General features: G+C 41.6%; 2 protein-coding genes across 4 annotated transcripts in view; one reads left to right on the top strand and one right to left on the bottom strand.

Moving 5' to 3' along the window:
- The window catches only part of LOC145439804 (uncharacterized), a 291614-nt gene that overhangs the window by 124385 nt on the left and 141580 nt on the right, over positions 1–25649 (top strand). The gene's annotated exons all lie outside the window — the stretch shown is intronic.
- LOC145439799 (uncharacterized) overlaps positions 1–25649 on the bottom strand; it is a 57463-nt gene that overhangs the window by 16224 nt on the left and 15590 nt on the right. For all 3 annotated transcript variants that reach the window (XM_080317431.1, XM_080317433.1, XM_080317430.1), the window contains exons 2-9: positions 24045–24181; positions 14074–14177; positions 5632–5762; positions 5232–5453; positions 4390–4511; positions 2734–2863; positions 2533–2673; positions 2402–2478 (exon numbers count right to left, since the gene is read on the bottom strand). In XM_080317431.1, coding sequence (XP_080173557.1) covers positions 2402–2478; positions 2533–2673; positions 2734–2863; positions 4390–4511; positions 5232–5453; positions 5632–5762; positions 14074–14177; positions 24045–24181 — 1064 coding nt within the window. The remainder of the gene's footprint in view (positions 1–2401; positions 2479–2532; positions 2674–2733; positions 2864–4389; positions 4512–5231; positions 5454–5631; positions 5763–14073; positions 14178–24044; positions 24182–25649) is intronic.

Below are 25649 nucleotides of genomic sequence, written 5' to 3'. Positions count from 1 at the left end.
TCGGTTGTTGTGTAGGTTTCCAGATTTTCAGGCTTTTCATGTCTCAGGCGTCTGGCGCATATGCTTATTGTCATGTTTTAACGCGCTTGGCCCCGTCCGGCCAGTCGTAAAAACATCGGAGGCTAGGAAAATTAGGCCTCTCCGTGACTGGCGGCGCGTGATAGTGCTATCAATGTTTGATGTAATGTTGTAATGACGAGAAGTTATAGTCTTGGCCCGGACAATTCGCAATTGTCACTTATGCACCGCAAACGCATTTGGGAATGCATTTTGATTACGAGCCTGAGCCGGGCCACTGTTATACGCGTAATACAATTGCACAAGTTCGAGCATTAATTGATCTTTACCGTCTCCACACACCAAAAATGCTACACCATCTTGGCAGACAGTAGATATGGTATTGATTTAAACAAAATTAATCCAGATGATGTGCAAAAACAGGCTGAACAATTGATGCAAACGGTAACAGACTATTAATTCGTTTGCGTATCTTCACTAGGGCTCTTCAAAAATGACTTTTTTTCTCAAATCGTACTGGCTACTTGATAAAATTGTTAGGTTACCTAATTTAAGCCTACACACAAAATTTGATTCAATTCCAGCCAGTAACCGCTTTGCTACAGGAGAAGAAAGTTTCTAGTTATTATATAAAAATAAATGACAAAAAATTTGAAAATTTTCTGTTCACCCCATGAAAGTGTTAGGCTGTCTATAGAAACGATCCTCACCAAATTTGGTTCAATTCCAACCAGTGGAAGCGAAGTTATTGCCGTCGAAAAATTTGGATTTGAATAAAATAGTATTTACGGTGAGCACGACTATAATAAACAAACAAAGAATCGGTCACCGTAAAATACTATTTTATTCAAATCCAAATTTTTCGACGGCAATAACTCCGCTTCCACTGGTTGGAATTGAACTAAATCTGGTGATGATCGTTTCTACAGACGGCCTTACACCTTCACGGTGTAAACAGAAAATTTTCAAATTTTTTATCATTGATTTATATATAATAAATAGAAACTTTCTTCTCCTGTAGCAAAGCGGTTACTGGCTGGAATTGAACCAAATTTTGTGTGTAGGCTTAAATTAGGTAACCTAACAATTTTATCAAGTAGCCAGTACAATTTGAGAAAAAAAGTCATTTTTGAAGAGCCCTAATCTTCACTGTTCGTATTTGAACGCAAAATGAAATGATCTCCCGCTGTGCTGTAATATGATCTGCGCGCTCTCTCGTGATAGCAACCTCGCTTTGATCAAGATACCTCGTCGTCTCTCTTACTGCTGTTAGCTTACGCGTTGTTGTGGTGTTGTATTTAAATTGCACAATAATGCACAATTCAGTTTTGTATATGCGAATGAAGAAGTCACAAACACGAGGAAAATTATGTGATATCTGTAATATCTGCATTTATGCATACATTTAACCTGATCGATCGATTAGAACTAGGAACATCCTCTCCATTTAAAAACACCCCCCTTTTTTATAGCTGGATACGACCCTGTAGACCAGGGGTGTCAAACATACGGCCCGTGGGCCGCATCCGGCCCGCCAGACGATTTCATGCGGCCCGCGAAGCAATTCTGATTAGATCGAAAAATTCTTATATTATCCAGCACATTTGTAGTGAATGTTAGGAATTTTTGCAGGAAATACTTTCACTAAATATTCCCTCAAGACTATAAATGCCGAGCATGTCAATAGGCCACATTATAATCGTCAAACTACAGCGTTGTGGTTTCACTCTTTCTAATTCGACAATACAAAATGTGCACACTGGGTTCAGAGTTTTAAGAAAAAATGGACCGAAACTAGCTATGCACAAAAGTGAAAACGTTAATGCGAAACGGTTATATGCATTTTACATGGAAAATATTATAGTTACACAAATATATCATTCAAATTTGTATGATCATACTGCTGTGTCACTTCCCAGCCAATAGGTCCCCGGACTTGGGAAGAGAAAGCCGACTTGCGATTTAATAATAATAATAATCCTAATACATGCGTCCGCGTTTACAGTTAAATATATTGTATTCCTCAGAGCGCATACGCTGGGCTAACGCCAGATTACGACTACAGCACAGGGAGCATGGAAATATGCCATCTTATATCGTCGTTAGCGCCACTGTTTTTTCGGCTCTCAGCTGTATTCAGCGGACAATCATCGTATTTTCCAATTCCATTGTTCGTGACTAAAGGTGTTGCAACTTGCTAGAATAGAAACCCAATGATCCGTGTGTTATCTATATATGCTTGATAATATAGTATTCAAGTAAAAAGCAAGGACACGGGTACGATTTGGGAATCAGTTGACTGATCCGGTCCGCGGGCCATTTGAAGACTTGAATCTGGCCCGCGACGCAATTTGAGTTTGACACCCCTGCTGTAGACACTCACCATAGTTACTTTGATGAGGTGCTTGTGACGTATGATATCCACTTCCTTCCATATATCGCTGAACATATTAGCTGCAACTACAATTCTGATTAGTCTTTTAGATATTATTGATCATGTTTGAAATGACATACCATTCCCAGAACCCGATTTCATAATTTTGACAGTGGTCGGTCCATTGCGGGGGTTGGATACATAACTGAAATTCAAATCGACAGATTCATCCAACTCCATGATGATCGAGTTATCTGATAAAGACGCTTGTTCTGGAGGGACTGGAAAAGAGCATAGGATGAGGATTTGAGTGAAATTATTCCCTGGGCAGACAAACTTACAGTATACTGTTATTTCGGCGGGGATGGATTCTGCTTTCTTCGCTGTTGCCAAAGTGTACTTCGATATGACCTCACAGGATAGATTTTTTCCGTGGTCCAAAGATACCAATTTGTAATCTTCCGGAATGTCCTTGAATAAAAAATAAAATAAATAATAATAATAAAAAATAATAAAATAAAAATTTTAATCTAATTTCTGGTTCTCCTGAAAATGCTCCAGGAGAATTGCATTGTGAGGAACGAGCCAAGCTTGCCGTAGGCCTACATACATTTGCCATCCTCGTGCTTACGAAAAGGAACACTGATTTTATACGAATTGAAGCGATTCAAGTTTCCAAGTTTTCGCGAACTCAAGTTCAAATATAATTTGGAAATGCTGAAAATTAGTTGTGTAACTGCTCGAAGGCGCAGAAATGAAAGGATGAACTCCCGACGACGCGAGAATATAGCTATTCATTAAATGTTTGCCAATGACAGAATTCATAGCCGTTGCCAGTTCTGATTCAATATTCAAGGTATGAATTGAGGTTGACCTTTTCGTGAAAGGCGGTGCACGTGCTATGATCTATGGTCTATGCCAGTGGTTCTTAACTTAAGCTCCAACACTCCAAGGGGGGCGATTTCAATTTTGAAGGGTGCGGAAACGGTCAGGAAGCTGTATGGAGGCGAAATATATAGGCTACCGAAGGTGTTTACATCAGGTTTCCACGAATGCAGTGGATTATTATAATTCATGTAAAATTTATTGCAGCAAACAATACGTTCATGTTGCCAAATTTATACCACTAGAAGCTTTTCGACTGGCTCTCTCCAGGAGCCAACGCCGGTAAATGAGGTTAACCAAGTTCGAAATATGGAAAGAATTTTGTCGTTGTGATGTAATAATGACAAGTACACAGAGTCGCCAACGGTAGTATACAACGCACGGTTACGGTACAACACACACAAAATCAGCTGTAAAACAGCCGAATGACAAAACAACAGTAATGGAAGATTCCTAGCGTGTCGAGACGTTCCTTCTGGACGACAAAATTATTTCTATATTTCGAACCTGGTTAACCTCATTTATTGGCGTTCGCTCCCGAAGAGAGCCAGTCGAAAAGTTTCGAGTGGAATAAATTTGGCAACATGAAGACAGACAGACAGACAGAAGTTTATTTCCAGAAGTAAGAAAGTAATGCTGTGAAATGGCGGCCAGCGATACGACCATGAACGTATTGTTTGCTGCAATATTGAAGTTCTGTACTTCGAAAAGCCTATTCAAAATTAATTGCGCTTACGGGCGTACTAACTAAATATACTTGCATCTGAGAGCTACAAAAGTAAATCGTCAGTATCTTTCTTCATCGTATCAATCATCAAGGATGATATTGTTTAGTTTCATGACCCACAACCTCACATGAACGTTACATAGTATGGGTTGCTTTGTTTGGAATACATTCATGTTAAAGTTAATAACTGATGGGTGCAGTGCTAAATTCAATGCGAGCAAAGATCTCTACCACATTCTCAGTTGATTTACTACTCACACAAAGCAATAAAACAAGACCCAATACAATTCACTTTCCCGTATTGTCTATTGCTGAGGTGAATTCGGGATGATTGCATAATAAGATGAAGTGTAACAGAAGACTTAAAATCATAAGTCATACTTACAAATCCATTAATTTTGAATCTCAGGTCGGTAGCCTTCGGGTAATTCTCAACGTAATGGCAATCAAATGGACTCGACGTTGCTACCGAGTGATTGATCTGTGATACCGTGACTTCGAGAGGAGCTGTACGAACAAAATATGCTTAGAATAACAAAATGCTTCATTTGATAGTATAGTCATATTTACTGGGCCGATTAATTTTAAGTTCAAGTAGCTCGAAGTCTACCAAAGCATTACCACTACGCACATCGCGCTGAGAATGCATGGCCGATCAATTATTGCCGAAATCCGGGTGAGAAAGGTTATTTTATCAGAATCCCAGGACGGATTCAGCGTGAGATAAAATTTGTTGGTTTATATCCGTACAATCTGAGTAGAGGGTGATTAACGATAACCATAGAAAGACCATGCAGCGACTCCAGCCTCAGTAGAAGTAGAAAACATACCTCTGCATAAGGTTTGTTTATAGGTTGGTAGAAATTTTCAGTTGAAATATTAGTAAGTAAACTTTTGTACCATGCAACTATTACTTCACAATCGCAGAATAATCGTACTGCTACATGCAGTTTACCAAGTCCACACAGTTAGCCTGAGAGTGATAATGCAGATGTTGGCATTTCCTCGACAAATAGGCTCTCAAACAATAATTGCAATGATTGCTCTCAGCCATTCAAATTATTCCACTCTTAAAATGGGCATGAGGACCGTGCCAAAAACATTACATTTACAATTGGACATCGTGGTCAAAATAGAGTTAGCTGTATATTGCACAAAGCTCACCATCAATTAGGAACATGAATTGGTTGACACAAGAATGAAAAGGAATAATAGTGAGTAAGTTACCTCCCCAGCATTCGCCCTCAGTACACCCGCCTGTCCACTTGGCAAAGCTGGAGCATTTTGTAAAGTGTTCAGCAGGAGTCAATGTACTGCTGTTGAATAAAACCTGATTGCTGTTTTCGCATGAACAGATGGCGGTGTCGCCGAAATGACCGTTGCCTTCAGCACTGACATTGAGAGATGAGTTGCGACCGAAGGTGGCAACAGTCTCAGAGGATTTACATGCTGCAAAATAATAACTTGATCATGCAAACTATATCCTGCCCTGCCAGAAATAAGATATTATTCACACCAAAGGTTTCAGCGATGGTGAGCGCATATCTTCGATTTAACATTTATATAACCGGTCAGCAAGCGTATCATCAATTTCTATTATATATGAAGAAGACGATGATGGACACACCTTCGACATGCAGCAGTAAATGTTCTTTGTTTTCTGTTTGTGTGATAATGGTGGTAAGATTAAGTTGGTCGTCACGAGTTCCCAGGGATGAAAAGTTCCAGATGACTTGCAACGTATCACCACATTCGACCCTGGAAATAGCTGTTACGTTAGAAACAGCGAAATATCAAGTGTCTCAAATGCTTTGAGCAGTGGTGTCACATGGAACACTACACAAGTTCCTTGAGTCCGTCTCACTCAGGGGTTCCCTGGAGTTCACTGCACACCAGAGATGCCGAGATATTTCGGAAAAACCCATATTTGGACGTTAAAAAACCCAGATCCTCTATTTCACTCAAATTTCTATGATATAGCTGTAAAACAGTGACTGAGAGTCATCAACGACAGTTACACGGGCATAGAAGAAGTTTTAGCCTTTGATATTGAAATCCCAACGGTTCATTTCCATATAATATGCATGTTGCTCAGAAGTTAAATGAGCAAATCCATCGAAATATGATGTTTTCCTCTCGACACATTGCTACCAGGCATTCGGTATGGGGGGTCAATACATAGTGTATTATATATTCGTAATGTTAGTAACAATGCTAATCCCCATCTATCGTGAGGATGATTGTAGGGTAGTTCTAGTGACTGTGAGCTGACCAAATAGATTGAAAATAGCTTTCGATTCATTAAACCTGGGACAAACACTTTTATCTCATCATCATCATCATCATTGGTTTATTAGCAATTTTATCAGTTCAATACACCACAAAAAATGCGATACAATGAAAAGACAGGAAGATGTCGAAGCGACAAGGAGTAGTCTATGGAATCTGACACCCACCTTGGCCTAGGCGATGTAAAGAGGAAGCATGCACACTGAATGAAAGTAAAGAAGATAGTATAGAAAAAGAATGCGACAAGAAATAGGGCTGCATGTCATGGGAAGCGAGATCGATAGGTCAGTCGTGGTCCGGTAATCTTGAGGATGCACTGTATTTATTTAGTAGTAATTGTTTGTATTTCGACTTGAATGTGGACATGCTCGTCGACTGTCTGATGGCCGGCGGGATACTGTTCCACACATCAGGTCCGGCATATTTGATGGAGCGATGATCTTTTCGGTCGATCATATGATATTTGGACGACGTGGACGCGCGTGTGTTGTACTTGTGCGCTTTTGATTCAGAGGTAAAGAAGTCATTGAAATATCTGGGATGTTTAGTCGAAAAAGAAACTGCCAAATCAAAAAATTACGGGTACATTTGCGTTTAACAAACCCCTCTCACTCTGAATAACTTGCCAGGTTGCCAAATGTCTCTCTTTGAGTGTCCCTGTTGAAAGTGAATATACTCTGATGTCAACATGGTAAATTAGTTAGATCAACAATTGGTCTTTCCATGTGCATAAATTGCATACTTTACAGCAGTTACATACTATTTGCTGACACACAACGAATTTGTTGCAGCGCTACCGGTAGCATTCAAGTCCTAAATCAGAATTGCCCCGTGAACATGACTTTCTGCGACCTAGTAGTCAGTATTCAATGAAGCTCTACCACATCACGCCAAGACCTCTCATTTTAATAGTAAATTGGTCTCTTTGGACTCAGCCGTTTCAATCGCAGTGGATTCCGTCGACATTAGAAGATCTTACTAGTCTAGACTTAGTCCATTTTGCGCCGTGACCTGACAAGCATGATGTTGAAAAAGAAACAGATTTCAAGCACAAAGACGGGCATCCCTAAAAGACGGAGAAGCGGAGGCAGCGGAGGAAGCGGAGAACGGACCCTAAAACGCGGAAACAACAGAGACGGCGGAGGGAGCCAAAAATGCCGATTCCTAAAAGACGGAGGAAGCGGAGAGCGGAGCTTTCGGTCATTGACCTTTATAGACACGCGCATACGCAACTCTAAAACGTGTAGACGGCGGAACATATATAATTTCTAGCCAAATGACAATTAAAAGACAACATATGAAGCTGATATCAGAATCTATGTAAGCGAATAGTCAGCCATTCGAGTTCGAGGGATGACGAAGCGGACGGTTATAATATACTGAAAGCGGAGTTCGGGGCGTAGCGAAATATATTTCGAAACAGCAGAGAATAACGGAGAAGTCAGCCATACGAGTTTCAGGCCAATTTGGTGACTGATTGCCCATCGATGAGATCACATAGCGGACGGTTACAACATACTGGAAGCGTATTCTGGGGCGTAGCGAAATATATTTCGAAACAGCAGAGAATAACGGAGAAGTCAGCCATGCGAGTTTCAGGCCAATTGGTGACTGATTGCCCATCGATGAGATGACATAGCAGACGGTTATAATATGCTGAAAGCGGAGTTCGGGGCGTAGCGAAATATATTTCGAAACAGCAGAGAATAACGGAGAAGTCAGCCATACGAGTTTCAGGCCAATTTGGTGACTGATTGCCCATCGATGAGATCACATAGCGGACGGTTACAACATATACTGGAAGCGTATTCTGGGGCGTAGCGAAATGTATTTCGAAACAGCAGAGAATAACGGAGAAGTCAGCCATACGATTTTCACGCCAATTTGGCGACTGATTGCCCATCGATGAGATGACATAGCGGACGGTTATGATATAGGCTACTGATAGCGGAGTTCGGGGCATAGCGAAATATATTTCGAAACAGCAGAGAATAACGGAGAAGTCAGCCATGCGAGTTTCAGGCCAATTGGTGACTGATTGCCCAATGCCCATCGATGAGATGACATAGCGGACGGTTACAATATACAGAAAGCGGAGTTCGGGGCGTAGCTAGATATATTTCGAAACAGCAGAGAATAACGGAGAAGTCAGCCATGCGAGTTTCAGGTCAATTTGGTGACTGATTGCCCGTCGATGAGATGACATAGCAGACGGTTATTATAATATACTGAAAGCGGAGTTCGGGGCGTAACGAAATATATTTCGAAACAGCAGAGAATAACGGAGAAGTCAGCCATACGATTTTCACGGCAATTTGGTGACTGATTGCCCAATGCCCATCGATGAGATGACATAGCGGACGGTTACAATATACCGAAAGCGGAGTTCGGGGCGTAGCTAAATATATTTCGAAACAGCAGAGAATAACGGAGAAGTCAGCCATGCGAGTTTCAAGTCAATTTGGTGACTGATTGCCCATCAATGAGATGACATAGCAGACGGCTATAATATACTGAAAGCGGAGTTCGGGGCGTAGCGAAATATATTTCGAAACAGAAGAGAATACGGAGAAGTCAGCCATACGAGTTTCAGGCCAATTTGGCGACTGATTGCCCATCGATGAGATGACATAGCGGACGGTTATGATATAGGCTACTGATAGCGGGGTTCGGGGCGAAGCGAAATATATTTCGAAACAGCAGAGAAGAACGGAGAAGTCAGCCATGCGAGTTTCAGGCCAATTGGTGACTGATTGCCCAATGCCCATCGATGAGATGACATAGCGGACGGTTACAATATACAGAAAGCGGAGTTCGGGGCGTAGCTAAATATATTTCGAAACAGCAGAGAATAACGGAGAAGTCAGCCATGCGAGTTTCAGGCCAATTGGTGACTGATTGCCCAATGCCCATCGATGAGATGACATAGCGGACGGTTACAATATACAGAAAGCGGAGTTCGGGGCGTAGCTAAATATATTTCGAAACAGCAGAGAATAACGGAGAAGTCAGCCATGCGAGTTTCAGGTCAATTTGGTGACTGATTGCCCGTCGATGAGATGACATAGCAGACGGTTATTATAATATACTGAAAGCGGAGTTCGGGGCGTAACGAAATATATTTCGAAACAGCAGAGAATAACGGAGAAGTCAGCCATACGATTTTCACGGCAATTTGGTGACTGATTGCCCAATGCCCATCGATGAGATGACATAGCGGACGGTTATGATATAGGCTACTGATAGCGGAGTTCGGGGCGAAGCGAAATATATTTCGAAACAGCAGAGAATGACGGAGAAGTCAGCCATGCGAGTTTCAGGCCAATTTGGTGACTGATTGCCCATCGATGAGATGACATAGCAGACGGCTATAATATACTGAAAGCGGAGTTCGGGGCGTAGCGAAATATATTTCGAAACAAGAGAATAACGGAGAAGTCAGCCATACGATTTTCACGGCAATTTGGCGACTGATTGTCCAATGTCCATCGATGAGATGACAACGCCCCGAACTCCGCTTTCAGTATATTGTACCCGTCCGCTATGTCATCTCATCGATGGGCATTGGGCAATCAGTCACCAAATTGCCGTGAAAATCGTATGGCTGACTTCTCCGTTATTCTCTGCTGTGCTACGCCCCGAACTCTGCTTTCAGTATATTGTAGCCGTCCGCTATGTCATCTCATCTATGGGCATTGGGCAATCATGTCACCAAATTGGCCTGAAACTCGCATGGCCGACTTCGCCGTTATTCTCTGCTGTTTCGAAGTATATTTCGCTACGCCCCGAACTCCGCTTTCAGTATATTATAACCGTCCGCTTCGTCATCCCTCGAACTCGAATGGCTGACTATTCGCTTACATAGATTCTGATATCAGCTTCATATGTTGTCTTTTAATTGTCATTTGGCTAGAAATTTTATATGTTCCGCCGTCTACACGTTTTAGAGTTGCGTATGCGCGTGTCTATAAAGGTCAATGACCGAAAGCCCCGCTCTCCGCTTCCTCCGCTCTCTCCGTCTTTTAGGAATCGGCATTTTTGGCTCCCTCCCCCGTCTCCGTTGTTTCCGCGTTTTAGGGTCCGCTCTCCGCTTCCTCCGCTGTCTCCACTGCCTCCGCTTCTCCGTCTTTTCGGGATGCCCATATTCTATCTCCAATATTAATAACCTCATTTCTAGATAAAGGGTCACTGCACTCCAAAAATGATGTGGTCTCAAATTGAAGGGCAAAACGAAATGAAAATTTTGGCCGCAGCCGTTTTCTTCAGAACGCCACCGTAATGGAGCTGCAATATATTGAAATTTCGATCGCAACCTCACGCTCCAGCAGTCACGCAGATATTGAACTTTATATCGTTGTCTGCCGATGTTATGAATTGAATAGTATATTCATATTGAAATGAACCCGAATATTTTCGGCTGACACTCGTCAGTGGTAATTGTCAGCAACTAGTAGAGAATTAGAAAGAACATTGTATATCATATGTCGTACACGCCAAGGTGGTTTAAATACAGCGTTCAACGGAAGATGTTCAGTCAGGAGATTTATGTCCAAATCGAGTCTAGTGTATTCTATTCTTTCGGACATAGGGCGTGTACGACATATTTCCTTCATAGCTTTGGCTCACAACTATATTAAGTTCGATCTCTGCGTGACTGCTGGAGCGTGAAGTTGCTATTGAAATTTCAATAAAACAGCTAAATAAATCAATCTCATTATATAAAAGCTCACTGGTAAGAGCTGTTACTGCTTTAGAACAGGCCCGCGGGCGACTCATCTGCTCCTTGCGGGCTACCTAGGGCCCACGGGCAAGGGCGTAGCCAGAGGTGGTCAGTAACGAAGTACTTCTACTTTTTGAAGTACTTGAAGTATATTTTGCCTACTCAAATTACTTTTTAAGTAGTTATGATTTTAGATTACTTCTACTTCTACTTGACAGTTTTCAGTTTTGTAGGCAAAAATAAGCGTAGAATGCCTACTTACTTACTTACTTGTGAACCATAACTTCTACTTGAGTAGAAATTCCGGCGTTACATCTACTTCTACTTGAGTAGCGACGGTGACTACTTTGACCACCTCTGGGCGTAGCCAGAAAAAAATATTTGGGTGGGGCGAAAAATTCGATGACTCAAATGAACCCCCCCTCAAAGATAAGTATATAAGATAGGTAACAACGATGGTCTTGGGCCCTTATTGGATGACAAACACAACATCTGGGGCAATCGTTATACATATATTACACTCACAGACATAAAGTGACGGGATAATATAATGATTGTGGAAATGTCAGGCGTCAACACTTTTTTTCATGGTTAATGAATGAAATTGGTTGATTATATTGTTACTTGAATATTGCGAATACGTTTTAATTATCATATTTACCGGTAGGGCTGATATAAGTGGTGTCATCGAACGTTCAGGGGGCACTTAATTATACATCTTGAACTATATCGTTCATACCACACTATTTATGAATTTCTAGAGGGTGAGCGCCGGGCGGGGCAGTTTTCCTTTATTGCTGTTACTTCAAGACTTGCGGAGAATGCTGTCACCATTCAAAAGATCGCTCACATGCACGGTCGTACCCACGTAGCCAGAAAAAAAAAAACATTTTTTTACAGGGGGGTAATTTTTAATGAGGTTAGGGGAGCTGCCCGTGGGAACACCTCGCAGAGCCGTACATCCTTCCATTGCCCATTTTCATCACTACCCTTTTATACATACGATTCTTAGACGCACACACACATATCCTATAGAAGCGTCCGGTTGCCAACTACAGCTTGTATTAGGCGATCGTTGCACGGACGAGCCCAAATCGCTGACATTTGATGAGCAATCAGTGTGAGTTTCGGGCCTAGTCACGCCGCCGAGCGTAAATATTTTTGAATAAAGGAAATAATTTGATCAATAATATTGGTGCGCGTACATGAGCAAGTGCTGTCCATTCTTAATAATTACTTCGTTGAAGCACGGTTATTTAGTAACCTCTGGTAATAATAGACGCTACTTCAAAGATTGGAATCGCTGATACATACCAAACCAATTGAAAAAACTCCTTTGATCAGACTCGTGCGATTTCAAATTAGCCGTTTTTAACGGAAGGTGGCGATATTTTCCTGTGTCAAACGGATTTATGTCGAAGGGGTCTGATTACAGGGACAGAATTATTAGGCGCCAGCCATTTAATCACCCGAAAATCTATACCGAAGGCTTCGGAATACATGCGTCGGTGTTATGACCGTCAACCATTTTGGGAGCGCATTTTGCGGAGTCGCGTGTAGCCTACTCTACATGTCTTCGTGTGTCCCGGAACGGAAATTGCTGGAACTAACAGTCCGCGACCCCATACTGAACTGACACCCCTAGACTCAATCAACTCAACGACCTCGGGCTACTCTATAGTAGCCTATAGATAGTGTATCTATACTGGTCCTGTTGTATTCTCATAATTGAGAATGCAGCTAAATTCAACTACGGGTATTTGCGGTAGAATTTATTTTTCGGGATACCGATAATAAAATCAATACATGTATGGACACTAAATCGGGCGAAGCGCGAAGAAAATTTTTAGGTTACATTCATCTGACCCAAAATACTGTAATATTTATTGATTTTACGAAAATTTTCCAAAAATTTGGGAGGGGCGATCGCCCCTTTCGCCCCTCCCTGGCCACGCCGGTGCGGGCCACGGGCACCGCCTTGATGACCCGTGATCTAGAATATGGAGCACGATGGAAGTACTGCAATGGCAGTATTCTGTTCAATGATAACCAAGGCTTGCAAATCCTAATATTCAAGGTTACAACGAGAACTAAAGAAGAGCGATTCGACTTTACATCAGTTTCAATTGTTAAATAATTTTATAGTAAAATGCGCCAAACGTAAGTTTTCGTTGCCAACCGACCTTTCAGAAATTTGGCTCCCAAATGCGCCAATTGGCAACTCTGGTTGGCATTACAAAATCTGGGTTTTGCCATGGACAGCAGATCATAAAATGACTTCCGACCTAGTGGACCTACTAATGCATGATGACGATTCATAGGACTTACGACGCCTACATGCCGCCTGTATATCCATATTTCTCTAATTCTAACATCAAACACTTCCTTAGGTGGACGAGTAAACAGCACTTGATGCTGATATAATATGCCGTCAACAAATTTTCATTGTGATAGTTAAAGAAAGTCGAAAGTGCCACAATAGTGCCAACGTTCCAAACTAAAAATTCCGGTGCCAACCAAGTACCAACATGAAAATATGCCAAATTCCGAAGTGTGGCTTCCAAGTGCGCCAATTGGCAACACTGGTCAGTGGTCACCTGTTCACTCCGATAGGGTTGTTGCTCTTACCTAGCTCCGCATCGCCGCATCCAAGTCAGCTATGTTTTATGAAAACCTATGGGTCGAGTTGGCCGTGCTATTCGAAGACAACTCATAAATCATGAATATATATGTCGACTGTTGGTCTTCAGTTTGGTTGTTTTATTAACACAATTGGCACTTATCAGCACTTGGGTCATTTGCGCCTGCACGTGCACAGTAATTTCATGAGTCAGTGTCTTTTTGAGGTCATTTCCGCTTTCTTGCGTACTTCTTCTGGTCTCTGAGGGTATCTTACGGCTCTCTCTACCTCTGGGCTTTTGAAGGCGCTGTACAGCGGGATCGGCGATGAGGCGGTCTTCAGTTAATTGACTACGGATGTCGTAACACCGCGTTCATTAAACAACGATAACTAAACATAACCGATGTCGAGGTCTGTTAAAATGCATAAAATCCATTCACCTTAAGCTCAAGTTCGGAATAGATCGTTGGCCGGCTTTGATCGAAGGACAATCCGCATTCCTGTTAAACATAGTCTGACCAACTCTATTCGAAACAGCCGTAACCTGGATGTTGAGGTAAAGACGAATATTTAAACATCTCACTCAATGATTATGACGTAGGAAAATACAGCATGTCTTTCATAGCGAGATACGTTGCATACAAGGACCTCGTAGAGAAGTTAATCATAATAATTGTTCAGAATACATGGTATTTAGATGCTAATTCATCAATGAACGCGGTAAAAGCATTCACGGTTTCTCAATAACTTTATTCAGATGATCATATTACCTCACCAATCGAATGTGATGATAGGGCGATTTTTTTTGACATGTCAAAAAAAGTCAAATTTTTGTCAAAATTGTAGCGTAAGCGGTTAGGTCAAAAATTGTCAAAATTGTTTAAAAAGTCAAAAAAAAATTGCCAGCTGCATTTCGTTTGTATCGTAAATGTTTGCAATGTCCGTGAACTTATCATTTGACATTTTACAGATTTTAGCCTACTTTATAGGCCTACCGTTGTAGACGTCCCATTATCTGCTCATTGTGAATCATAAACGACCTAATGAAACAAATGGGTGGGCATGGTGTTATTAATTATTATACTGATCCATATGGCATACTATAATAGGCCATGGCTGATCGTACCGCAATATCCTAACCGAGTAAAGACTGCGTGAGCATGGGTTCTTATATCAAGTAACGCATGATGAAAATTTGTGATCTATAGACAACATTGTCAGAATGAAGCCACACGCTGTGTCACCAGCAATGTACGCACAACTTCAGTGTTGTCAGGCAACTGCCGTTGCTGCCGTTGAACGTTCTTTCTCCATTTTTGGCAAGCTATTTAGTAAGGACAGACACTTTCTACCCGATAATGTAGGAAAGTATCTTTCATTGTCCAACAACGAATTTTAATGATTTCCACCATATTGCGTATTGTAAATACTGGAATTCTTCATAGGTCCAAATTTCGTTTCCACAGTTTTTTTTTTCAGGTAAAAATCTGTCCGTTTTTAAGTCGAATAAGCTTTTATTCAGGCTAAACTACTTCGTATAAGGACAAACAGTTCTAACCTGAAATAAAGATAAGTGTACCTAATTTACATACATGAGGTCAAAATCTTCCTTTTTTTAGGTAAAAAAATCGCCCTACTGAAAACCTTAATGAAATTAAGTAATCTGGTTGAAATTGCTGCATGAATGTCGTGACCAGTGGACTTCCAATCACTAACGGAACATGACATTTCAAATGGAGTCGTTCTTATGACACAAAAATACATTGCAGATGTGTTCACAAAGCCTACACTACTATGATGGATAAATGTCGAACGTGAATCACCGTTTGCCGTTCATTTTATGTCATCGGTCTTATCAGAGCTTTAGAGCAGGGGTTAGCAACACGCGGCCCGCCAGGTCATATTCTGCGGCCCGCGAAATGATTGTGAAATTTCGGACGAACGCTTCGTAAAGCATTTTGAAATGCTGAAATTGATTCCAGTTTAGACATATTGTTGTAGTTATTCAAAGTAAGCTATTCTCCTGAGCTCAATATCACCATTCCTCACGAGCTGATAGGGCTTCGGCGATGGTAATATCATTTCACGGAGGAAGAATTAGCTGGTGTGAAGGGGCATATTGCCTTACTGCCCAGACCGAGACGCTTAGAAAACGACTGATGTGAAGGGGCATATTGCCATACTGCCCAGACCGAGACGCTTAGAAAACGACTTTCGGCTGCCAACGACCAAGCAAGCTTTACGAGGAGATAGTTTTCCAGCAAGTACCGTGTCTAGCAAACCACAATATCGATTCTTTAGTCCAGCGGTGGCAAATCTGCGGCGTTAGAAGGAAAATTATGCGGCCGCCGACACTTATTTTGATTGGGATGTGTTGGCAGCCGTCAATATGCATATTGAATTCACGAATTGACTCCCTAATTGAAGAGAGGTTTGAATTATTCTTGAAATTTTCTTCGCGCTAGGCGCGATTCAATGCAATTTGATTTTCGATTGTAATAACATAGTGTCCTTTGTAATCTGAGCCCCACAGTACAGATGCGAACAGCAGAAGAAAAGATGCGCCCCATAAATAAATACCAATTTGTAATCGTGTTTTCAAGGAAATTTGATGCAGGTTGGCCTACGTTTGGTCGAATCCAATATCTTCTCACTATACCGACAATCCTGATGGGATGTCAAGAAATAACAGCATGCCACCAAGGGGACTTTGTCAACCCAAAGATGCAGCACAGCATTAACAACTTCCCTAAATTTGCGAAGACAACCCCTGCATCAACTCTATCGGTGGATTTGATCTCATGGGCTGAGAAAGGATAAATATTTGATAGTAATTTGTGAAACTATACCAATAATAATGACAAAATTCACTCAAGAATATCAAAAAATTTTCGTGCTTCTCGCGCCAAGAAAACTGGTCCTTGTGGTTATATTCATAACATGGCTAGTGGCTACTCACGATTTCGGTGCGCAGAGTAAGCCGATAGCAGTAAATAGATTAGTCCGGGGTTCACAGACAATAGATATGGACAGTTTAACGTGGGTTTTCGGCTTCCCGTTAGTTCATTACGACTATGCATTGGAATGCGGCCTTAGCCAACATCTCACTTGAATGCGGTCGTAACTAACATAAGTAATCGAAATGCGGCCGTGAATATCAAAAAGGTTGGCCGCATCTGCTTTAGTTGCTGAAGAGTGCTGTCAGGTATCGTCCACAGCTCATAGTTCATAATAGAATGAAAGTGATGATCATGATGGTCATGATTTTTTGGTGTATTTGTATTTCATCAATAAATTATTATCTTTTTTTGTGGTAACTATGCCCTTCGCCCATGTCAGAGAGAACAGCGTTGCACTGAAGCAGAGGTATCATAACGTGGTTGTTAAATTGTTATTGCCTATTTTTATCTCGATATTGAAGTCATGCGGCCCGCGGCCTCGACGAATTTTGAAAAGTGGCCCGCGACCCGTTTTGAGTTGGCGACCCCTGCTTTAGAGAGATATTACCATTTCAGCAAAAATACTCTTCTACCGTACGTCCGTACCTGATATGTGGACTAATACTTCTGACTTATTGCAATATCAATTTGGTCCTCAAAACATCCCTGCGACAATACATAGGCTAATATAAATTTAGCTACGACTCACTGTACAAACTAAGGCTATGGAGTCGATTCGAATGAAGCATGAGTGCAAGTTTCTTTAAATTTTTTCTTGATGGAGTCGGAATCACAAAAAATTTGAAACCAGCTTGCAGGCTACTCAAAGTTGATGTGGACACTGGGACAATCAATGTGTCTCACGCTCGAATTATACTCTGACTACTTTGTTATTGTAGATCAGTCTGCATCAGCGATTTACCGCAAAAGCCTATATAGGTATGTTTTGATTTTGACAGTGTTCCATAACGGCATGAATGACAAAAATTTGCACGGTATATCTCGATGATATCATCCAAAACCGCGCCAAGTTCCAAGGTTGTCACTCTGTGGATACTGATTAGAGTACGGTACTAATTTCGTTACGGAAGGTGAATAATGAGTATGTATAGGTCTGTGCTGATCTACTACAATTCAGGGGCTCAAGCTTTCTAGACCTCGACTCAAATCTGATTTATAGTTAATCGTGTGACTCACGAATCGACATACATGCATTTTTAATGTCAGTATGCTACGTATTTACGGGCGTGTATGAAATAGCGAAGGTGGAGACAACCAGTTCTACGTAACATGTGTGACGCGCGCGATTTCAAATCGGAATTGATACTTTCCTCTGTGGGCAACATGTGTACTGCAGGGCTCCGATTGCAAGGACGAGAGTATTCGGTGCCGACTATTTCAAACACCGGACATATCAATATTGAAGGTTTTGGCCAATCAGCACGGATTATTTTGGGCCAAGGTTTTATCGCATTTATCCTGCGTTTTTAGCACCGCATTTTGGCCGCAGTCACATCTAGGCCAAAACTTTATGTCTTCATATGTTCCGGCGCGGAAATGGTTGGCCTCGAAATACATGTGTCTCACAGTCCCGCACCCAATTGTTGCAAACCCCTACACCAGTGTGGTTCACAACCGGTGGGGAATTCAATGGTTTCTGGTGGAGAACAGACGCATTTGATAAACATTATATACAGCAGAGGTCTCAAACTCAAATGTGTTCGCGGGTTAATTCCCTAGTTTTGATGACGCCGCGGGCCGCAGCATCAATAATAGGGGTATGCAATGTATAATTTCCAAGTAGGCCTTATTTGACGGGACCTTGCATACAGGCATCCCACAAACATCGTGAAAATGTAATTTACTATTGTACTATTCACGCTTGGCACGGAACAATCATATTTTCAAATATTTGAATAAAATTGTTTTTGTGCCGGGCATAATTTGTTAAAATAATGAGTTATAGACATCATGCGAGAGGACGCATCATGACATCGTAAAAGCTGTCGGGTTATAATATTGCAGCTATCGGATCTTTGACTTGCCAAAATTTTATGTAGAATATTTTAAAATTTACTGAAAGATTGATCTGATATCAGAGCATTTAGGCGGTGTAGTCTAACCCGGGATTCTGGTATGGTCGTGATTATTATTATTAATATTATTATTATTATCACAAACATGAGTGGTGCTTTTCGCCATTTATGGCCTTGTGCGCCACGGTCGTCAGGAAATTCAAATCAAGCAGTAACTAAATGAACTTATTACAACTTATCACGAACTCAGCGACGGCGGTGAACAATTGCGATGACGAGAGTAGGTTGCGTATGGTGAACGGTAGCCTACATGTAACTGATTGCAATAGGTTATTAAAAATGATCGATGAAAGTCGTATGGTCGTGATAAGTAGGCTATTGTTACTGTCATTGCCAAAGCCAAATTAAATCAGTGTTAGATTTGGCTTCGATTATTATTGGAACAGATCAATAACAACTTGAATATAATAATTACTGTACCATAATAATAGCATTATTGTTTCTTAACCTTTTTAACGACCGTACGCGATGTGCTTTCAGTAAGACTTATCGTACCCCCTGCCCATTTTCAACACAATTTCTGATGGAAACTAGGCCTATATTAAAATCAGAAATCCCAATCACATAAAATCGCGTGTAGCGCCTAGCATATCTTCCAGTTGAATAAATTGTCCCAGAAAATATTCCATAGCATGCAGGCTCAATTCCACAATTGATCTCGTACCCCTGATGGGGTGCTTCGTACCCCGATGGGGTCTGCGGACCCCTGCATAGTTAAGAACCCCTGGAATAGGAATGTCCAATCGCCGAAAATTCCATTGGTGTTACAGCTGTGGAGCGTACTCCTACCCCACTCGCCACCGATAATGACATGGATAAAGAGAACACACAACACCCAGGATATCACCAACTATGCGTCACGAGGCCACCAAATGCCAATGCCACAATTTTATGTCACGAATCACCAACGGGTCATGTTTTATCGTCAGGAACTAGAAATGTGACGTATAGCTTGTCTTCTACCGCATGGTAGCTTTTACAAGTGATGTGATAGTTAAATTTGTTAAGATTTCAGGTTTTTGTAGTAGTTTTAGGATGAATTTCAAGTTCTAAATCTAAAAAAAGATATGGCGTTGAATACATCGTTGAATACTTGAAATCCCAAAATGCCGTCGCGGCCGCACAAAATGTTCTCGCGGGCCGCGTGTTTGAGACCTCTGATATACAGGATAGTCTACATATTTACGGAGACACATGCGCGATTGTCGTTACCAGTAAACTGCTCAGGAAGGTATGTATCGAAAATTATATGGTGTGTTGTTCACAAAAACTCATATTTCAACTCTGGATAACCAATAATGACGTCACAAACTCATCCAGCACGACCAGTATGACGTGCAATAACGCTTTCGCTAAATTTTGTGGGTTGCCGGTAACGGTTCACAATACCTTTTATGATGCAGTTATTTGCGATTGTCTTGGGTACTGGTGTGGTTGTGTGTCTTGTGTACTCAAACGGACAAACGTTATAGGGAAATACGACGATAGTTTTGGGTAGTGGGGAATGAAGACTTGGAATAAATCGGAAGTGGCGAATGAACACAAAAAGGTTGGGAACCACTGCCCCACACTAAAGCATCCCAACGGCCTTCGACGGTGCTTTCCAGAGAAATAATTGAATAGTATATTCATATTGAAATGAACCCGAATATTTTCGGCTGACACTCGTCAGGGGTAATCGTCAGCAACTAGTAGAGAATTCGAAATAACAGGGTATATCAACAATCGTAACACAAAATATGACGTCACCAGCACGAAATGTCGAATACGAGAGCGTTCAATGTACTATTTTTAGATGATACACGAACTCTTTTTGTTGACACAGCCTTGGCTGGTGTATTTTGATAAAAGTCGACTCCAAGGCACACAAATGAAAGTGTGAGCGACCCTTTCCCAGTATGCGAAATCTGTCGTCTCGATAATTTTTCGCACAGGCGGGATTATCCAACAAGTGTTTGCCAATTGCAGAATTTATGGCCTTTGATTGTTCCGCATCAATCTTGAGCGGGTTGCTGACGATTACCCCTGACGAGTGTCAGCCGAAAATATTCGGGTTCATTTCAATATGAATATACTATTCAATTATATATTGAAGTTCCGTACCTCAAAGCAGCTGTTCAGAGAAATAATTGTCGGATAAATCTTATCATGAATTCAAACCAATATGTGTAATACAAATTTGAAACACATTTTCATGATCAATCCATATTGTAGTAACGACATTTCTGCTTGACCCGCTTATTGCCTGTACCCAACATAGTGACCTTGGATATGTGCAAAGCATCGAAAGGAAATCGCGCCAAGCGCGAAGAGATTTTTTCCGTAGTAAGAAATTCAGCGAATATCACATATATATTAAAATATCGCTCTGGTGCCATCACGACCCAAAATTATATCATTCGCGACCCATGTTTGGATCTCGACCGATTTTGCAGTTTCGTTCCGCTTCGCCAATGCTGGAGTGGAGAATTGTTTTGCGTAAGCGACTGTAGGATTTCTGGCAATCCAAAAGCTATCTTACCGAGCGCAGAAATTATTGAATCTGGTCTTGATGGAAAGCTACTGTTGCACCGATTCCGAAAATATAAATTAAAATAAGGATCAGGCACTGATCCTCCTAGAATCCGTCCTCCAAGTCTGAAATATCGGCATTGTTCGAACAATCGGAGAGTCGCAACGGGTCATTGTTATGTATGTTGCGGTTACCAGATTGTTCTGAACAATGCCGATATTTCAGACTTGGAGGACAGATTCTAGGTGGATCAGTGCCTGATCAATATTTTAATTTATATTTTCGGAATCGGTGCAACAGTAGCTTTCGATCAAAACCAGATCCAGTAATTTCTGCGCTCAGGAAGATAGCTTTTGGGTTGCCATAAATCCCACAGTCGCTTACGCAAAACAATTCTCCACTCCAGCCTCGGCGAAGCGGAACGAAGCTGCAAAATCGGTCGTTACCGTTGTATGTTTAATTTCTATAGTTACAGTATCGAATGTTACTATGGAATGGAAACTCCCGTTTTCCCATTGTTAGGTCACGCTCGACTGAATCTAGCGGTTTTGGTCAATCGCAGCGCAGCAATCGCAACAATTTGCCGTATGTTAGATGTCATATCACACTTACAGATACTCGACTTATACAACGAAATTACTACCCTAATCAGTTAGTGGTAATCTTGAAACTTGCTACAGTGTCAGATGACATCATCAACATATACAATCCGAAATCTAGTCGCTCATCTGGGTATGCAACACAATCAAAATCCACACATGTCACAATGCTCACGTGTAGTTATGCTGAATTGTCACCATGCCGATGAGTCATAATGCTCATGTTTCACTATGCTCACGCTCATAAGTACCCATGCGCAATGCGCAATTGCGCATGCGTCCCTGTGCTAAGCAGTCGTCATGATTAAAAGTCGCCTGTGTGTAAGCATAGTGTCCTATATGGTGTCGACACAAGCAAATCTCACGCCTTGGTGAAATTGTATCACGTCACAATTTCCATTTGGCTACAGGCAATTTGACGGTCATTTTTGACCGGCTTGCCGAGCATTAAATTTGGTAAAACAGGTATCAATCGAAAGCTGACTCCGCACTGATTACGAAAATATAAATTTTATTCCGCTCGTGGCCCTAGAATTCCCACAATCAGCGTCGAATTTTTCATTGTTATGGAGATTGGCATTGGGACACCATATAGGACACTATGGTGTAAGTGTCGTATGGCCATGTGTGCCCGCGCTCATGTGTCTCCATGCGGATGTGTCCTCATGCTACTGTGTATATGCTAACGTGTCGCCATTACGAAATGTCGCCATGCGTAGACCTAAGTATCACATGCTCATTGCTCAAGTGTCGCTTGCTTTTGTGTCGCATGGGCATTTGTCCACGGACCGTATGGAACAACCTCAAAATCAATATAAACCAACAACCAATTTTGCGTAAAATATATTATGAGGTATAGACTCATCAGCTGTCAGTCGACATTGGAAATGAAATATCTATCGCACTTGACATCGTTATTGTATGCAAATGACCCCTAGGCAAATGGCTTGAAGTCAATAATTTCACGGCGAAAGCGACATTGGAGACCAAAATATTAACGAATAGATATTTAAATGCCAACCGATTAACCGAATAAACCAGGGACCGGCAACCTTTGTACGCAGCGTGCCAAAATGTCAAAAAAATGTGAAATTATTACCAACTGGTGTCCCAAACATTTTCAATTTTGTCATACTTATTAGCGTTTTGAGCAAGGAATCCCACAATCCGCTTATCTGAAGGTGGAACCGGCTCTGCTACGACAGCGATTCTTAAATATTGGTCGCTACCGCCCTAGACGCGCAATGATTCTGTGGTTGCTTTGGTCGTTTCCAAGCCTAAAATCATCAATACCCCTGGAATAAACTGTTAATTGGCATCATCGAGAGATACCATTTGAAATCTCATCATCTATCTCGGTATGGAACACCGTCAAAATTAACAGACCAACACCGGCTTTTGCGTGAAATCCGCAATGCGTTAAGTATGCCAGATCAGCGCACAACTACACAATACTCTACCTCGATAACGACATTATAGTCCTGGTCATTGAGCGCCAACCTTGAAACTTGGAACAGCTTTCAATACTAAAGTCAAAACATATTGAGCCCAATCTCATGACCCATCTCGGTATGGTACGTTCTTACAATCGATATAAACCAATACCGGCTTTGCTTAACATATGTTTGCGATACATGACGGATCAGCTTACACTCGACTTCGGAGACGAAATTACTACCCTAATCCTTTGGCAGCCACCCTGAAACTTTAGGCAGTATTAGATACCACCATCACGACATGCCATACCAAGTTTCAAAACTCATCATGGTGCGAAACACCGTCAAAATTGACGTAGACCAGCAACGGTCCACTCGACGCATAGGATAGTAACAGAGCTCAGATACAAATACCGTCGTTATATCATACTTATTGGGCGAGTCGAAAAGTTGACCCACTTGCACAGTAATTTGGCCGAATGAGATGAATAGAGAGAACAAATTACCGTTTTCTCATTGTAAGCGGCTTCGAGAGAACATACTCGTAAAACTTGTTATGAGCGCTACCGGTGCACGAGAAATGTGTGCCTCGGCTAGGCATTTACAAGCGAAATCACGGAAGATAATGCGATTTTCGCCGTAATTTCGCTGTATATTAATTGCTGTGCGTCTATAAATGGAAATAATTGTTATAGCTCAGAATTTTAGGATGGGCGATGCCCCAGTTGCACGATAGAACAAGCCACCACTGCCAAGACCTATTTACGTCACTTTGAAATCGGCGCAGTCAAACGGAAAAGTCGATAATTTGAACGAGAACATGTCTCACCTGGGGTTCTCGTGAGTACACAGCATGTAAAAGAACAGTCAAGAAGTTTTGATTACTCGGGTATTCCAGTTCTGATATTACTATCACGCTTGATTCAGGAGACCGCGGTCCTGGGTTAACTTGGGACATTCGGAAGCCTGGAAAAATAGAATTTTGCACATTGCATTAAATCAAATCAAATACACATAATTGACTTAGAAGAGAGTCAAACCGGCTTAGCAAATACGAGAGAAACGGTTTATTCCTGGTTCCGTTTGGATATTGGAGTCGTTGGGTAGTGGCGTGGGAGCAGGAGCATATGCCGCCGCCCATGACTTTCGTTGAAAATGCCGCCCAAATTTTGAAATAGCCCTAATCTTTTCAATTATATTTACTGGAAATCTTGTTGTGTTGACTAAAAAAAGGTCATCACTTCGCCTTGACTCCCGCATTACCCACATTTTTCGGTAGGCTACTTCTGACTAAAATAAACAGGTCATCGCCTGACATTTTGCCGCCCCTAGCAGCCTGCCGCCCATGGGGGTGTGCACTGTGCAAGTGTGCATGCATACTGCACAGCATGCTGTAGCGGGACTATTGAGGACTGTCATTTCAGGACTGGGCGTAAATCTTACCACTGGTACCTATGAAATTTCGGCACTCATGCGACTCCGTTAAGTGCACTGTCAAGGAGTTCAGCGGTGACGGAACCTTGGCCCTAACAAATTCCGATATAGATATCTCCACGCGCCGAAATTGCAGCACGGAATGGCGATAACCTTCAAAGAATATCGGTCTGATGTACATGACCATAGCAGTTCAAAAGCACGGTGAATTCCACAAACAACAAAGCCCTCGCAATCGGATCTTCACGGAACGAATGCGACGCTCAGAACATGAGTCTGCGCCCGGCGAATATTTGCCAATTTGGAATTGCGCGGCAAATTTATACAAACTATACTGGGTTTTCAAAATGCACTACTAAAACTAGAACTATACACCTAACGCGTAACGCCCTTTAAAACTCTCCAACTAACTAACTAAAACACAACTATAGCTAATAACTGATATAATTTCCAGAATCCGCTACGAGAGCTAGAACTTTATATACTCACTTTTCAAAACCTGACATTAAAACTATGAAACTATAACTACTAAAAAAACAGTAGTTAGTCGACTGTCAACTTACTACATTGATATTTTCTGAAAGTCTGAATTGCGTGTGAGTTTGACGAAAACATTTCTCTTGTAGTTTATCAAATGAGCGAATTCAATATTATTTGATTAGCGACAATCCTTCACGAAAGTTCTGGATATTAGGCTCTTTAAACGCCGGCCAATGGTTTTTCTCCACGTCATGCTAATTGCAACGCCCATATCACGCCCAATGCAACATCTACATTTTTTTTATTCCGCGCTAATTTCATATTAATAGTTATCTTTGTATCTTTGATCTAAGGTTGCATGATTCAATTTTAACGGAGATCACCACTAGACTATCGCGCAGGCTCGTCCTACTTAGCTACTTGAAGAATATCCATGCCGACCGATTTCCACTCCAATATTCCTCGAATGCGCATATAATAGTGATTATAAGAGAGTCGCGTGATATGTCGTGATAACCTA

This window comes from Botryllus schlosseri, chromosome 5, assembly GCF_051294905.1.
Source record: "Botryllus schlosseri isolate E-star chromosome 5, Bs_hap1, whole genome shotgun sequence".
In the NCBI taxonomy this organism is placed as follows: domain Eukaryota; kingdom Metazoa; phylum Chordata; class Ascidiacea; order Stolidobranchia; family Styelidae; genus Botryllus; species Botryllus schlosseri.
The sequence above is the reverse complement of the archived record's forward strand: the minus strand, read 5'-3'. Positions and strand labels throughout refer to the sequence as shown.